The sequence below is a fragment of the Halichondria panicea genome, chromosome 1 (genome assembly GCF_963675165.1).
Source record: "Halichondria panicea chromosome 1, odHalPani1.1, whole genome shotgun sequence".
Lineage (NCBI taxonomy): Eukaryota > Metazoa > Porifera > Demospongiae > Suberitida > Halichondriidae > Halichondria > Halichondria panicea.
Window position 1 is genome coordinate 8,516,982 of NC_087377.1, and position 17,675 is coordinate 8,534,656.

Here is a 17,675-nt window from a genome sequence, read left to right on the forward strand (position 1 = left end):
GTGCAAGCAGCACTATTTGCAGCCTAGACAAACAAGTGTCTATGGTTTCCAAGGTGGACAGAAAGGTCCCACAATACAGTGGCTCTTTAACTAAAAATTAGTTTGTACACATCGAATGCCAAGTTGACACATGCACACTTGCAAAGGATTAGTATGTACTTAAAACGGGGTGAGGGAGCATGGTGGAAGATCGAAAATAACAACTACTTATTCTCGGATTCCGACAACGATCCAATTACGCAACCACAAGGTCCTACATCACAACACTTCTGACATACCAATCTCATAAAAATATTGGAACAAAGTAATACTGATTGGGCTGAAATTCTAGAGTCAAGTACGAAACTCCCCACACCGTTTATTCGAGTTTTAGGATGGCACTTACATTGGCAGAAATATGTTTTCATCTACAATCGACAATGACAGTGACTCAAACGGTGCTCATGTACATGTACGAACCATTAATCACTTCTTGTCTGCAAACATTTTAAGGAATTATCTAAGAGATATGCAACTTTTAACATGTGATTCTATCAAGGGCGTATAAAAGAAAAGAGAGGGCATGCAACTCCACTATCAGTACACGTAGCTAGCAGGAGTTGCGTGCCCTCTCTTCTTTTATATACGCCCTTGATTCTATATTGCAGCTCATAATCATCAGTATTGTAAGGATTACTCAACCGAAACCATCTAGACATAATTATAACAATCATAATGCAAGATGCCTGATTAAATTAATATCTTGATGTTGACCCCATGCACTGTCTGTTGTTGCCCTACCAGATGTACTAGCAACCTTTCAATAGCAAGCGAAGTGAAGCTAATTATTGCTCATAAAAACACACAGGTTTCTACCTACGCTTACAGGTGATGGAGGACAAAATAATTAGACGTTATTTAGTACAGATCCAAACACACAGAAATGCAACAGTTTGCAGCAGAGGTCCAAATCTAAGCTTATACCCTCAAGAAGTGGACACTTGCCATGCACTGGTACGGTGGGTCAGAGAATATCCCGTCACCGAGATAAAGGGACAGCTATTGATATTTATCGCTGGCTGAGAGAGGTGTGCTCCACATAGCTTTTAGCCACATGAGAAAAGTATCCAGAAAATGTTGCTATCAATACCATGGACACTTAGTCTAGTCATAATTGAAAGGGGGGGAAATTGGAGCTAGGGGGGGGGATATCCCCCCTTTCCTCCCCCCCCCCCCAGTATATATGACACCTTAGGCCCTGCATAATAACTATGATTCAACTTATCTTTGCTTGCAAGATAGTGAAACACCGAAAAATGTTTAATTTCTACAGCGATGCCTCTGGCCAGGTTGCCAACACCAATTAACATTCTATAGAGGATAAAATAATTAATGAACTTGTGTAGAAAAAGGAAAAAAATTGCCACAATACCTACAAAGAAACTCTTTCTACGCCTTCAACATGGAGTACACTGAAAGGTAGTCCAATCTTCACACAGCACTGGAGATAATTTTTCTTGGCTTGCTTAAGCGCTTAAACAGAGGGCTTTGGCAGCAACTAGGTCACAGTATAAGATAGTAGTCACTATTTAAATATTTGCCATGTGCTCTTGTTCCTGCTTCATCAGCATAAATTGTATGATGTCATAATTTATATGGACAAGGGTTTCACAACATCACCTGGCCCCTCTGACCTGGCCCCATTTACAGTGTCACTGCACTGTGCATGTGATTATTCAGGGTGAACCAATGCAGGTGGAACTTGATACAGGTGTGCTATTGACAGCTAATCTAGTATTGTGATTGCAAAAAATTGTTAATAAAAAATCTTCATAGAAGAATTCTGTGCTGTTGGAAGTCCCTCGTACTTTCGAACTGATGAGCATAAAAATGCTGTTTAATGTTCCTCGTAATTTTCAGCTCTAAGCTGGCAAATTTATTACGAGCTTAGCTACATATATTTACAGCTGAATCATATATATACAGGTAGGGCTGACAATATGAAAAATGAAATTCAACGAAGAAGTCTCAAACTTGTGATATATACTCTACTATATGATAGTAATACAGATGCACCTTCAAATCCCAGTTACCGCTACAATTTGTCTTGCAATGGTGCTGCTTATTTCACAAAATTTACCTGAAAGTTCAAAGGTCATGATGGGCTCTATAAAGTGTCATTTTTTGAAATCTTATCAGAGCTAACACAGCCAAAAATCCACAGGGCGTGTCAGGTCCGTTACATGTCCGTTACAGGACGTTTACCACATCCTGATACGGGACCGTTGGGTAGACACTACTAAACAGGCCGTTCACATACAGCCTGTAAACAGCCCGTACAAACGGCCTGTATTCAGCCTGTATCATACTATTCTCATGCACAATTTAATAAGCTAGTATCATGCTTCAAAAGGTCACAATTCAAAGACAAAGAAGACAAGAACAAGATATATATAATTATATTAATTTCTGTTCAGCTACATTATGTCTCTCATTATCATGTCCGTGTCTTCACATCCCCACGGTGGCACTGCAGATAAAAACAACCAGTTGAACCATACATTAACGCCACATAAGTATACTAACTTACTGTATTTATATTCGTCTTGTTTTTGCGCACAAAGATAGACTCTGAGGAGAAGAGGCTGGGAATTATACAAAAAATACACCACTGCTTACCGGCGTACTATGAAGTCAGTGAACAGCTTGAAGGGCCGTTCTTCATCTCCGAGATAGCTCGCCAGCTGTACACTAATAATACTTATTAACATAGATTAAACTAAGTTGCTTACCAGGCAATTGTTGCATTCTCTTTATCATTCGTCTAAAAACTTCAATCTATGAGGCATATAATGCATCACCAAACACATATAAAATAATGGCACTTACCTAACACATCCAGACTCCAACTCGGCATGCCAATAAAGAAATCTATTAAATAACATGTGTAACGAGTGCTAAAGATGAAAACAATAAACAAACCTTGAGTTTTGCAACATCTGAAGAAGAGTTAGAAGATTAAAAGAAGAACACACCACTGTGAATAATCTTACCGGCGTACTATGAAGTCAGTCAACAGCTTACAGTGTGCTGTACACATTACAAGGGCTCTTTTTCATCTCGAAGATATCTCGCAACTGTACACCAATACGCTATTCACACAGATTACATAGTTGCTGAATTTTCTTACCAGGAAACTGTTGCTTTATCTTTAGTTCATTCTTCTGACAACATCTAGTGTCTATAGAAGCAATAACGTATCACAAAACACAATAGAACAGTGGCACTTACGTAATTAGTCCAGACTTCAACTCGGCAGCATTATCTAAAGTCAATTTGATCGCGTGTTTAATATGTGAATGCTAGTGAAAGAGAATAACAAACCTGGGAGCATTCTTCAACACCTCTTTTTCAATAGTGAAAAAACTTCAGATGGGAGCCTACGATGAGGAGGATTATTTCAAAAAGGAAGCAAAACGAAACGTTTACCTTGTAAAATTGGCCAGTGTTCCAGCTTCAAAAGTCCATAACAACGTGCAAACCTGAATTTATAAACATACAGTAGAGGTGAAATTTACAGACCTTTGCTGCCAACTACACTAGAGGTCAAATTCACTACAGATTTGAAATAGCTGTGGAACTAGAGGAACACAAACTGCATGCTATGAGAAAGTTCAATAAAAATAATATAACTGTTTAATATAATAACATGCTGCTACAGCTTCACCTTTTTCTGTTCACAGGTAGACTAATAGTGTATAGTCCTCTTCAAGTTGTCTTTTTGGACCAGCAGCTCCTCTTGTGACAAGCAGCAGGATTTTTTCTCAGAGCTCTGTCTGTCTCATTCTCTTTTTGTAGTCAGGTGACGTCATCCTGCCCCAAGCTAGCGCATGCGCATAAGCTACAGCTGCAACAGCCTGTAAACAGGACGTGGGCTAACGTCCTGTTTACAGCCTGTGAGAACGGCCTGTATACAGGCCGTGGGTGGGCTACATCCTGTATACAGGCCGTTCACGGGGCCGTAACGGCCCGTTTTCAACTAACGGCCTGAAACGGACCCGTGGATTTTTGGCTGTGAACCTCACTGTTTTGATTCTTATCTACTACTGGTACCAACTAGGAACATATTAATCAGCTGAAAACTGGGAAAGAATCTCACAGGTAGGTATTTCAGGGCTAGCAGCATATAAACAATTTTAGTAGGTCAAGCATTTTGGTGATACACTGGAAATGTGCAGGTTCCCAGGTGGCCCTTAGGGTCCCAATGTATTGATATGTCCCTCAGCACTGTGCTTAGTTAATATAGTTTGTTTCGAACACTTCTACCCATCTGTGAAAAATGTACTATGATCATATGCAATATAGTCTTCTGTAAGTCACAGTATAAGCCCTAATCTAGAAGCTTTAAAGCTGCTGTACAACTCAGTGATCTCTATGGATTACTTTAAAACTTAAGTTTCCGTCTTCTTTAGTGCTTAGTCTGATTTTTATCATTTATACACCACATACAGTGTACGAATCCCTTATACCTATACTGGCTAGCCACAGAATATGTCTATAGGGTATACTATGTTAGAGAATTACTTGTTACTATGTGAGCAACTTTTGAGCACTCTATAAGTTAGCTGTAATGATTTATTGTATATTATTTTCAGATAAATGGCTACTTATGGTGAATTAATAAAAGAATATGGACCCCTAAAATTCGCAATCCACCACCAACAGGTTAGCATATAACGTTTGATGCTACACATGTAAACCAAAGTAGCTGGTTGTTAGTAGTTCAAATGATATTTCATGAAATTCCCTATGATGGCTTAGTGTTATGGACATCTGAGGACTGTGTTTTGTTTTTTGTTCTGATTTTGGAGTCCCTGTGCGTTGTTAATAGATGTGTTCATTTCAGATATTGATTCGACTCCTTTTCCCGAGAAATTGGTTGAATGTGGTTTGAACGAAGAATTTCTGGAAGCAGCTCTCATCCAAGAACGTGATTGGTGTGTTAAAGATGGAACTACTGTTGGATTTTATAGATGCTTACATAAATTCTTACTAAAGTGGCCAAAATCTCGATTTATGACGAAAACAAGCATAGGGCGATTCTACATCAGAATTGATCGCAGTCTAAGACAAAAAGGATCACGTCCTGACAACATTTATCAATTTGTCGAAAAGATCGTTTTGTCTGATGAACCTGCTTGTAGTCACATGAGCTATGGGGTTGGTTACCAGCAAATTCATCTTCTAAGAAAAGAATTGAAAGAACACGATCTTTTAATTAAGAGTATGGCATCCAAACTGACAGAAACAGATGCAGAACTAGACCTAGTAAAGAGGAAACTGTGTAGTACTGAAACAGAACGGGATCAAACAGTTAAAAATTCCACAAAGAAAGTTATTTCCCTGGAGAGAAAAAACAAAGCTGTATTAAATAGCAAATTAAAAGCAATTGAAAGCTATGAACATCTCTACCAAGACCACACACACTACGAAGAAGAACTACTAGAGCAGAACTCACACCTATCTAAGTATGCAAAGCTGCTGGTACCATATCTACCGTCAACAACAGAAGCAAGTTCACTAGTAGATCATAGTCAGATGATTTTTCACACAATTGATAACGGACAGTATACACCTGCTCTCAGAGCTCTATATTACCAGCTTCTTGCAGATCAGGTGCCCCTTGGAAAAATTAAAACTACGATTAAAGCTGTTATTAAGTGTTTCTTTCCTTTAGCTGATGTTGAGAATCTGCAATTGCCAAGTGAGAGCTGTGCTAAGTATATGCGACAACACGAGTTAAAAACTGTAAGCATGGTTCACAAAGCAAAAGTTTTATCTGAAGCAAATTCTTTTCACTTAAACTCTGATGGGACAACCAAGTTTCAGAGAAAAATTGGAGGCACAGTTTTTAATGGATTGGTGATCTCGGTTAACGAGCTCCCTGATGGAAGTGCTGAGAGTATGATTGCTGATATGTCTAGAGAGATTGAAAAGCTGAGGGATATTGCTCGTGTATTGAAAATACCGAATGCCGACAAAATCAACTGGACACTTGTGTCTGCCTCAACCTCAGACTCAGCATCAACCTCAGACTCAGCATCAACACAAAAAAAGTTTAATCAATTACTTGAAAAGAAGCGAGAAGAGGATGAGAGTGTTTTTGGGCCTGCGAATGGTGATGCAGTGGACATCATTGAGAATTTTTGTGCTATGCACCTCGGAATAAACTTACGTAAAGCGTTTCTCGAGGGGCTGAAGACTGAATCTAGCTGCAGCAGCAATGCAAGTGAAAGACGTGAGTATTATCAGACTGACACTCTAGTTCACGAGTTTTGTAAACTTTTTGGTCGCCATGGAGTTCCAGAATATGGATGTGGTGCATCAAGCTTTCTTGACTTTCTAAATTTAATGCTTAACGAACAACACCTTTCTGCTGACCAAAGAGAGTACTATACGTTGTGCAGCAAAACCTTTTTAGACCGTCAGGTAGGGAGCCGATACTTTGTGACTGCCCATAACGCAGGAAAAATTTTATTCCTTATCTCTGCTGCGTGTGATTTTCTCGAGTATTGTGGTAAAAGCACTGATGGAAACAAATTGGAACGCGATGTGTACAATAAGTTGCAGGACACCGATGAGATATCCAAGCTCAAAGCTGATGCCCTCATATTTCATCATGTGTATGCTGATCTCATGACATTGGCCAAGTCTACAGCACTATCAAAGTCTGCATGGGACATGAATATGCATTACTTGGAACTGTCATTGTTTCTTGCAGAAATTGAGAAAGAACCACAGGCAATAATGTGCGAAGAAATGAGAGTTTTTCCTTCTGAAGACCGCCTCTATGGAAGCGAAATGACAAACCATCGAGTTCATTCGAAGTATTCTCATGTCGAAAAGAGGTTATTTCAAACTGATTCTTTCGACGACGATAAGCTTTTTCCTCTAATTGCTAGTGGAGTTTCAGCAATGAAAAAAAAACTGGGTGCCTACGCTAAAAATCAATTACCAAATGGAATATATTGGGATCCTGAGGCAGAAGTAAAGGAAATTCTCAAAAAATTACCTCCAACAAATGATATATGTGAAAGTCTACTGGGCTTAAACGATCACTTAACTACTAGTATTCCAAATTTATCACAATTGACACGCTCCAACTTGATCGAAACAAAGAAAAATAAAACGATGCTTTGGCTTAGGGAACTTCCCCAGGAAGAACGCGACCAAGTTGTGACTCTCGCTGCTGCAAAAAGAGCAAGAGTAAAAACTGACTCTAAAGAAGAGCAAGAATTTATTAAAGCACAAAGAACTAAAAAACTTTACGAGCAAAAACAGAGGAGAGACGCTTTGAAAAAAAGAACCCAAGAAGAGCTAATGAAATTAGGACAACTTCAATTAATCACCTCTGCTACTGAGCTTCGAGGAGCTCTTGCAGATATTGAGGAATCCAGTCTTTCTGCAGCCAAAAAAAGGGACAAAAAGTTATCTTTGTTAAAAGACCAGATTAATATCCGCAAGAAAGTTTATAAGCAAGAAATAAAAATACCATTATCTCAACGTGGAAAGAAGCGTCCTCTAGCCACTATAGCATTCGAACTACTAAAATTCATGGAAACTCAAGAACCTAGTGGTGACCACTGTTGTCACGATCCAGCTAGCCTAGTTGGCAAATCTATCGAACAAAAGTTTGAAGTTGATGTTGGAGAGTTTGAATGGTTCCGGGGTTTCGTAGTTTCCTATGATACCCAGACAAATTTACATGAAGTTGCATATGAAGACGAAGATGAACATTGCCACTTTAATTTACTTGAAGACCTAATTATTAACAATCTAAGGATTACTTAATTTATAGCAAGCACTTATTCACCATGACAAAAGATAACATTAATAACATTGTAATGTAAATAATTGTTTGCTTTGGCCATGCATAAATTATGTATGCATGTGGTGTAATTGTTCAATTGATAAGGATCGGTGAGTCGGTGACTTGCTGCAGCAACAATGGTCTTCATTTTTCTCGACAGCTCCAAAGTACTCTATATCTGCTAACTCGATCAGTACTATATGTATAAAGCAATAATTATAGTACAATGAATAATAACAATGAATAATATACAATAAATCATTGCACATAACTTTAATATAGTCGCTCAAAAGTTGCTGCACATAGTAGCAAGTAATTCTTTAACATAGTATACCCTATAGACATATTCTGTGGCTAGCCAGTATAGGTATAAGGGATTCGTACACTGTATGTGGTGTATAAATGATGGGAAATCAGACTAAGCACTAAAGAAGACGGAAACTTAAGTTTTAAAGTAATCCATAGAGATCACTGAGTTGTATAAAAGCTTTAAAGCTTCTAAAATCAATAGATTAGGGCTTATACTGTGACTTACAGAAGACTATATTGCATACGATCATAGTACATTTTTATCAGATGGGTATAAGTGTTCAAAACAAATTATATTAACTGAGCACAGTGCTGAGGGACATATCAATACATTGGGACCCTAAGGGCCACCTGGGAACCTGCACATTTCCAGTGTATTACCAAAATGCTTGACCTACTAAAAATGTTTATAATTATGCTGCTAGCCCTGAAATACCTACCTGTGAGATTCTTTTCCAGTTTTCAGTTGATTATTATGCTCCTAGTTAGTAACAGTAATGGATAGAATCAAAACAGTGAGGTAAGCTCTGATAAGAATTTCAAAAAATGACACTTTATAGAGCCCATCATGACCTTTGAACTTTCAGGTAAATTTTGTGAAATAAGCAGCACCATTGCAAGACAAATTGTAGCGGTAACTGGGATTTGAAGGTGCATCTGTATTACTATCATATAGTAGAGTATATATCACAAGTTTGAGACTTATTCGTTGAATTTCATTTTTCATGTTGTCAGCCCTAATACAGGTCATTAGCTACTGCTTTTAATTGGAGTTATACATGCACTGCTAAAATACAGTGCATGTATCTAGAAATATGGCTCCTGGATATGTTTTGGGGCTAGGATAACTACCGTATTCACCCAAATTACCGGGACACTCTATTCTAAGGGACACTTCGGACTTACGTAATTTTTTTCACTCTATATTAAGGAACAACAGGAAATGTAAATATTTTTAGACGTCCCGATCTAATTAGAACGAAAAAGAGCATGCGCAATGTGAGCGTGACCAGAAGGGGAGGGGCTGCTCGTTGCTTAGTACTTATTATAGTGCTAGTGGAGAATGGCAACTCTAAAGGATTTTTTTCCTCCTGCTCAGTTTGTCAGACAGTCTCCAGCTCCAACTGTTCACGCCAGACCTTCTGCTTCTAGCTGTTGCAACTTCTTCCAGGCCATACTGGAAGAAAAAACGTCCTGTGGGCACACCTCGCAAAGTCAATGTGCAAGTGGATGCAACAACTGTACCTGGACCCGTAGTCACGGTAGATCTATACCTGCAACAAGTTCTCATCCAGGTATGCCCATAGGTGTGTATAAGAGTAGGGTTAAAAGCTAGTATAAAAGATAATTATACAGAGCTAAGTCCACCAGTCAAAAAAATACAAATAATGTATTCAAATGGTCAAAAGTTAAAGGTTGCAAGACAAAATGGCATTCGTTGTGCTGCAAAACGTTTTGGTATTCCTTCATCTAATGTAGATGGTGGCTGTAAAAAAGGTGCCATTAAAACCATCAAAACTTCTAAGAAAGAACAGAAAAGGCCAAGGACGAAAGGTTACCTATCCAAATCACGTTGAGGAAAAATTGAAGCAATGGATACTCAAAAAACGTGATGAGAGTTTCATTCCTGTAAGCACTACAATGATTAGAATGAAGGCAATTTAGCTAATAAAGCCATACTTAAGTGATTTTAAAGCATCTGATGGTTTGCTAAGAAGATTCTTGAGACGTAGTAATCTTGTTTTACGTGCCAGAACATCAATGGCTCAAACTCTTCCTTCTGATTTGGAGAACAAAATTGCTCAATTCCGACAGGCTGTTTACTGCGTATTCTCAACTCCTGCACCGCACATCTGACCATGCGTGTACAAGACTCATTCAGACTTTCAAACACGAGTGTATTGGTTATTCCAGGTGGGTGTACATCAGTGCTCCAGCCACTAGCCTAACCAGCCTAACCCTAACCCTAACGCTCTAGGAAGACACGAAAATGAAGTGATCAGAGACAGTGTTGTCCAAAAAGAAATTATTGTTGAAGTGAGTCAATGGGCTATTGTTCTGAGAATCGAAGTGACAATGATCCATTTTCAAGCTCTGATGAGTCAGCATCTGATCATGATACGCCATTGCACAGTGATGATGATAGTGACTCTATCTGTTCACCTGACTTGGAACCCCTATCAGGTATTGATTGTGACTGAAAACTGTATAGGTACGTACCAGGTACATTCTCCCAGCTCGAAGCTCACCACGAATTGCAATCGCTTGATACTAGGGCGGATTATTATGTGCATGTTCATCGAGCAAAAGGTTTTTGTAAAGCTAACGTCCTTCGCTATGGCCCTGTTCATCTGGTTTTGTACCCACTACGTTTTTAATTTAGAGTACCATAAATACTGCGCAAATGCTGCAATGTTTTTCCAGGAATTCATTTTCGAGTTGCCGGAGGGTAACACAAAAAAAAGAAGCAATGTTACTTAACTGTTGTCACGGAACTTTATCGACTAGTATCGAAGACTTAACTGCTCTTTTTTGTACATGTATGCATTCCTGTCCGGCTTGCTATACTTATACATAATGATTGAGTGTATAAATTTATGGGATCGTTTATAATGAAAACTGAGGTTAATTCAATAGGTTTAGTCGATTGTTTTAACTAAATTTTAGTGATTAAAAGATAATTCAAAATTTAATAGTGAAGTTAGTCTTTGTTATTTTAACTAAACTTGATCGTATAATTTATTATGATGACAGGTGATTTAATTCATAAGTTTAGTCGATTGTTTTAACTAAATTTTAGTGATTAGAAGATAATTATTTAATTCAAAATTTAATAGTGAAGTTAGTCTTTGTTATAAATAACGTGTTGGTTATCTCAGTTTCAAGAGAAACAATGAACAAATTCCATTAAAATAACTAATCTATTACCCCTATATGCAAACAGCTTATCAGCTTATCACAGAGGATGGGATGGTTCATATGATTGCAGAGGTGGAGGATTTCCTCAAAGAAATATATCCTCACATTACAAGTCACGGCAGTGCTGAGGCCTCATCCAAAGAGGAGAATGAGGACAAAGCGAAACTTCCAGTCTTCACTCTATTAGGTGAAATAGCAGACTGATGGGCTGAAAAGCAAACGCACGTATGCTGATGAAAACAAATTCTGGTATAAACACTCTCTTAACTATTTTGACTTGGTCTCAACTACGGTAAAATTAACCACGAAATTGATGGTAAACCACATTTCATACACACTCTTTTTAGAACACAGCAACAAAGGTCCCGGAGCGCATAGGGTTTACTGTTAGAGGTTTCACACAGCCTTATAGAGCAATTTGACAAAATAATGTAGAGAAGGGGCGCTTCATGTGGCTTGTACCAAGTGCCACCTCCATACCACTTGATGATCTTCAGCGAATTGACACCGATTTCACTGCATCAATTGGTGAGAGCTCCAAAAGTATGAGTATAGCAACTACTTAGGTGACAATTAAATAGTAAGTGAAATTGCTTCGCCCCTGTGCACTGTTCCGGGACAACTACGATGAAGTTGAAAGCTTGATGCATGGATGACCTCATTACAGGTATATACAGGTATATACTTCTATATAGCTCATACCTATTGCTCACAGCCGTTATTATATGTTTGTAGCATATACAAGTCAAGCCTTTAAATCTTGGTGCAAGAATGCTCTCCAAGTCTAAGGGGCAAATACTGTGGCATTTCAAATTAGGAGAATCCACAGAACATACCAGATGACATTTCTGACTCTGCAAGGTGGCAATCAACTTTGTTGATGTATGTATCCAGCATGCTGCACATCTAGCTGGAAGGGGAGAACTGCACGAAGAGGTTGAAGCGTCCAGCTAGGTAAGTAATGCAATAACATCCAGTTAGTTGTACCTCTGTTCTCTGTAGCCCCGCCGAAGACAAAAGACACAGATGAAAAACAGGCCCGGCGGAACGTTTTGTATTTATGTTCATGTTAAGTGGTGCTCCGAGGCTGAATACATCGCACTCTCGAGCGCTACACAAGAAGTGATGTGGCTCAGTTCAGAGTTAAATTGTGAACTACAGTTATGCACGAGGATAACCAGTCGGCAATTGCACTGGCACAGAATATATTCTGTGCCAGTGCAATTGCCTAAAAAGTGGACATCTGAAGCGCTGTCATTCATTTATGAAACATGTAATCACTAGTATGCTGTGTGTATTAATTAGACCAGCTTGACAATCTGTGAGAAAGTGTTACCATTTTATTTCCAGATAGGAGATGACCCTGATACAATTGCTAGATGCTACCCCCAAAAGTCTGCAACTCGTTTCTGTTGCTTTGAGGGACCGAATTGAGTAATAGCCACTCTGAAGGATTTACCAAATTGTGCTCATCCAACATTTGCGTGCTGCCTCTCTTTGAACATCAAAATGGACTCCTCCGCTCAAATGTGTGTGATTATAAATACTCTATATCGCGCAAAATGTTTGAGGCACTTCAAGTGGAATTGAAAAAATTCTTTCGTTTTGTGCAGGGGCAGACTTATCGAAATATTCCCAGTCCAATCTTTGCACGAATTAGTAGCTGGAAGATCATAGACGAACTCTTGGACTACTTCCTTGATCTTCTGCGAATATTCGATAAGTGCACGTCAGCAAAGCTGTAGAAAATGAATTAGCCTGTGTGAGAACTTTGTCATCCACAAAAACGAACTTCAATCAACTTGTTTATACTTCACTACAAGTATGTACAGCCAAGTTGCAATCATTCCAAACGATATAGTGTTGACTTCGAGTTTCCTGAGAAGCTGATGCTGAGACCAGCCGAGCTGAGAGGTTTTCGTTCAGAGAATTGGAAGTAAATGCATACCGGATATGTAAATACTAGATATTTATACCATTAATTGTGCATGACGTACTACATACAATGTGCATCTGTATTCTATATTTATGTTCCTTTACAGGAGGATATCTTTCTGTGGAAAACTGAAAGAACACTCACGATGAGCAAGAAGGCAAATTACAATGATATCGAGTAATTAGGAGCAGTACGCAATGTCGTGTTGAGTTTAAATCCATTTTAGCAACCAATTGAATTCAGATGGTAAATATAATTATAGCACAGTTTTGAAATTCATTTTGATTCTATCTGACAATCATATGCATTACATCTCAATATACTGTATAAAAGTCAGTGCATTTTCAGATAAAACCGGGAGGCCAACGTTGACCATATCTGGTGCTATATACCACTATAGATCTACCTCTCTAGGAATTGCATGTACGACATTATATACTGTAGATTGATTGATACACCTTTGTCTCGTACTACACATCACTGTGAACACTTATAGTAGCAAACGGACACAAGGGCCGATCCAATGCATAACCATGCATGGCTGCTATACACATCAAAGGTACCTAGAGGGTTGCGTCGAGGAAAACTGGTGCCTGGGTAAAATACCAGGACGTTTTTCCCGCTCTACCATGACCTGTATTACAGACAGTGTAATCACTTCAACAGCATAAATTGAAGTGATTAGTGCGATGCATACACGAATGCTGGAACACCCTATCACGGGCGAGTAGCTGAGAGAAATGTATCCTTGCTTTGTGGATGTGATGGACTCTGGCTTTGTAAGTGTTGTAGTCTATCTTGACTTATGCATGCACCGGTATAATTATACACTGGACAAATTTATTCGCATAATTATTTAACCATCACCCCTGCTGTCTTGTTGCTCAATCAACTTAAAAGAAATGAATGTCGAAAACAGAAAACGAAGATACCGTATATGCTTGATCAGGAGCCGCGGCTACTAAGCGTTTCATTTTGCTGGAAGAGGAGGCTACAATTCGAGAGAGGCCACTGTTCAAGAGCGGCGTTTATTAGCTCCAGCTAATTCAACAACCTTTAGTTTGTCATCAAAAGTTCTTTTCACCTGCATAAACTTGAACTGCTACTTGTACCCAGAAGCTACGTACATGTAGCTAGCTGTTAGTATTAATAATTTTTTTGCTGCCTCGTGCAGAAATGCTAGAGTCAAAGTTCACTGAGGCTACTATTTGAGAGCGGCTACTAAATGTTTCATTTTGCTAGCAAGGGAGGCTACTATTTGAGTGAGGCCTTTATACAAGAGCGGCCTCTGATCAAGCATATACGGTATGTGTTACACTGATTAGCCTCCGTTCTCCGGTTGCAGTTCATAACCTAAAGGAAAGATAATATTATTTTTCTACTCTGACATAATATGTGCTCTACTGATCTAGAGCCAGATGACGTGGCTGATACAGTTTGCGAGGACGCCCGGCAGCGAACCATTTTTTGTTGATTAGTGGAGGAGGATATCTGCTATTGCATGCATTTCACTACAAGGAATACTAGATGTAAAAACCGTCAAAGGTATCATGTGATACATTTTACGACTTGCTGTGCTACTTGATACTAGTACATAATTATAATTATAGCCTTATATGGTATTGGTACACCGACTGTTTTTCCCCACAGAGTAAGAAGATAAAGATACAGCAAACACAACTGGGACTATAATTATTGTGCTTTTTTTGTTTTTGATGCAAAGTATGTTTATAGTTTTATGTATATAATTATATATAATAATTATTTTACGACTTGGTGGTAGATAACTGCTTTATACACCATAATTATATAGTCATTATTCATTTACAATCAAAAAGTGTGGTGAGCCTTCTTGTATTCTCTGTATGACAAGCTAAATTTCTTGCCTGACCCCATCCCTAGGGGGGGTGAATGCATTGCTTTTGAAGCTGCTCTCACCTCTGGAAATTGTGATAACCACGTCACAGATCTATATACACGACAATTAAGTTGGGGACAATATATAAAAATGGTAGGATCAGGGAGAGGATCTTCTAGAATGGAAACTCTCTGCATAGGAATGTTTAGAAGTATAGTGATTCTGGAATGTTTAGAAATAGTGTTTAAATATCATTTTGATGCTCGTTAAATTTTATTGTCATTTGAACTCTACTGGATGCTTGCGTTTGATTTATCGTGATACTATAATTAAATGTATGGGCACAGGCCGTCTCTTCAAACACGCAAAACTAGTAAGCAAAAGAGCTCCCTTTTATTGCCAGCATGAAACATGTGAAAAATGCTAACTCGATGGTCCAGTGCAAAGAATGTGAAATGTGGCATTTGATTTATAGCAAGTTCAAAAATCACGATGTGGAAGTAATATACCTTACACCCAGTGAAGGACAGACTCTGAATCGAGCACTAGAGCAGTATACATACACCTGTGGTGGTCAAATAGCAGATCTTGCATTGAATAGTCGGTTTTCCCAAGACATTGTTGCAATAAGAAAATGAATAACTATTATTCGGTGGGAAACTACGAAACTATTTGTATTTACTGTTGCAACAACGAAAATGTATCGTCTAAGGAGGACTGCTACCCTCAGTGTATAAAAAGAGACCCCAATAAAAGAAAAAGTAGTTAGTCAGTTTGTGTACTGTGCTGTAGTTATGGTAATATTTTCTATACAAAAAGTTGATTTTTAGCAACAGGAAATTGTTTTTAGTAAACGGAAATTTGTAATTATGACGTCATGGAAATTTGTAATTATGATGTCATCAATAACAGAACAACAGATAACAACCTGCCATCTTGCAGAACTTGCATTGACCATGAACTCATACTCAACTTGTTGAAAGAGCAAAATCCTGTGTCCTGTGTCATAATTATGACCAAATTATGTGACCATCTGATTGGGTGAGGAGTTGGAAAAGCGCTCTCTCAAATTATTTTAATTGTAGTTTTAACCTTGTTTTGTGCTCGTGTGAGCAGTCTTCGCCTCGTGATTTGTGATGACAACTCGGCCGAGCTACTTTGAGAGGTCGATCATCCGCAGGTGGATTTCTACTTCAAACACTACAAATGATACTTATGATGGGTCGTGCATGGTGGCCACCAAAAGGTACAGCGACCCTACCCTAATGAAGTGGGTGCACCCCGATGTGGCCGTGTTCAACAATGGGAAACTGCAATTGATAATAGAGGTTAGTTAGTACAATACATTTTGAATTCACACGTGTACTAATTTAATGCATCAATATTCATTCGTAACAGTATTGTCTTTATGCATTCAAATGATTATGTATTCATAAAGTATTTTATCCATTAATTTTTTGCAGATAAAGAGTGACGCCTTAAAGAATAGCATTAACCAATTAAGTTGAAGAGGCCTTGTTTGGCAATTGGGAGAGGTGGCCGGTATCATGTATCGTGTTTGCTATGACCATTGTGAATGGAAAGGTAAATTAAAGTACATTGCAGTGTACAAAATAACAGTTGTGGACATTATCCAAAGTCCACACAAAGCGGCTATACTGAAAGCACTGCGGGTGCTGATGCCTCGGTGGAAGCATTTTTCGTGGCTTAGAACACCATAAAAAAAAATGCAGTGCAAGCTATAGCGCTGTGCTATTAGTTTATTTGCAACCAATGAATTGAATACTGATAGAACGATTAAAAATGGGTACATTGTGTATATAATAATGCTGATAAATAATTATTTGCCATAAACGAATTAAAACACAATATTAAACAGTAAACACAGCAAAAAGATAGACAATGTGAATGGGTGATGCATGATTATGATGATAACTGATGAACTGTATACAGAATGTTACCACGTGTTTATGGAAACAGAAGGTCTGATTCCTACATGTACTAGAGATAATCTTCAAATACAATTGGCAAACCAATTGCGAGCAAGCAGGAATCTCATTGGGAATGATACTGATAGTGACTGTTAATGGAATTTCCTGTCAATGTAAAAAAGGGGTGGATCTGTAAAGAGGTCAGAGTTCACAAAATGGCTGCTTACTTCTGGCAGAGTGTAGCTTTATAGCTGTTTTCTGACTCTATAGACACATCCTTGTCAACAATTTCGGAGCAAGATCCTGACAGTTAGTCTGAGTATAATTATACCCACATCGGACAGGGTATGGAAATGTCGGACGATAGCTGCTGCCGTGCACCAAAATATGCTCTGCTTCATGAATTCAGACCAGCTACAACTATTTGTTGAAGAAATAAACAATTGCATCACTACGCACTGCAACGGAAAGTTGGTTCCTGTTTCTATCACTAGAAAAGGACTCGGAGGCGCCGTTACATCATGGAGGTCGTTTCTAGACCAACAAGGCATTTTTTTTTTCCGGATTCGATTTCCTAGTCTAGTCCACACACTGCATGGCCACTATCGAACAACTACATAATTATACTAACATGTATACGTATAATCGACTATGGAACGAAGAATTTGTTCGTGTACGGATTCCCTTGTCTTCTCTGATTAGAGGTGATGATATAAAAAGAAAGAAGGGGATGGCTTGGCAAGTTAATTGTGACCGACAGACTGGCATCATTAATATGATGCCGCTGAGTATAAAACACATGAAACTTAAAAAATTATTACTATAAATATATAGGTGTTTTTTATTTCACTTTGAAATGGTAGTATAGTCACG

At 38.5% G+C, this 17,675-nt stretch overlaps 1 protein-coding gene and 1 long non-coding RNA gene across 4 annotated transcripts; both read left to right on the forward strand.

Moving 5' to 3' along the window:
* The first annotated feature begins 1,610 nt into the window (after positions 1-1,610).
* Positions 1,611-13,414, forward strand: LOC135341997 (uncharacterized). 3 transcript variants are annotated; one of them, XR_010396709.1, is made up of 4 exons: positions 1,611-1,965; positions 8,905-11,744; positions 11,813-13,013; positions 13,120-13,414. It is a non-coding gene; the product is annotated as an uncharacterized LOC135341997 (long non-coding RNA). The 3 variants fall into 3 exon arrangements; XR_010396712.1 differs by lacking the exon at positions 1,611-1,965 and adding an exon at positions 8,745-8,809 and having other exon boundaries at positions 9,258-11,744; XR_010396708.1 differs by lacking the exon at positions 1,611-1,965 and having other exon boundaries at positions 9,320-9,453; positions 11,103-11,744.
* Positions 5,056-8,126, forward strand: LOC135340854 (uncharacterized). The gene has a single exon (XM_064537270.1). It carries the CDS (start codon positions 5,056-5,058, stop codon positions 7,828-7,830), a length of 2,775 nt encoding a protein of 924 aa, XP_064393340.1. The 3' UTR covers positions 7,831-8,126.
* Positions 13,415-17,675: the final 4,261 nt, after the last annotated feature.

What these genes read in the sequence shown, in the direction of transcription:
- LOC135340854 (XM_064537270.1), top strand. Translation starts at nt 5,056, where the DNA reads ATGACGAAAACAAGCATAGGGCGATTCTACATCAGAATTGATCGCAGT.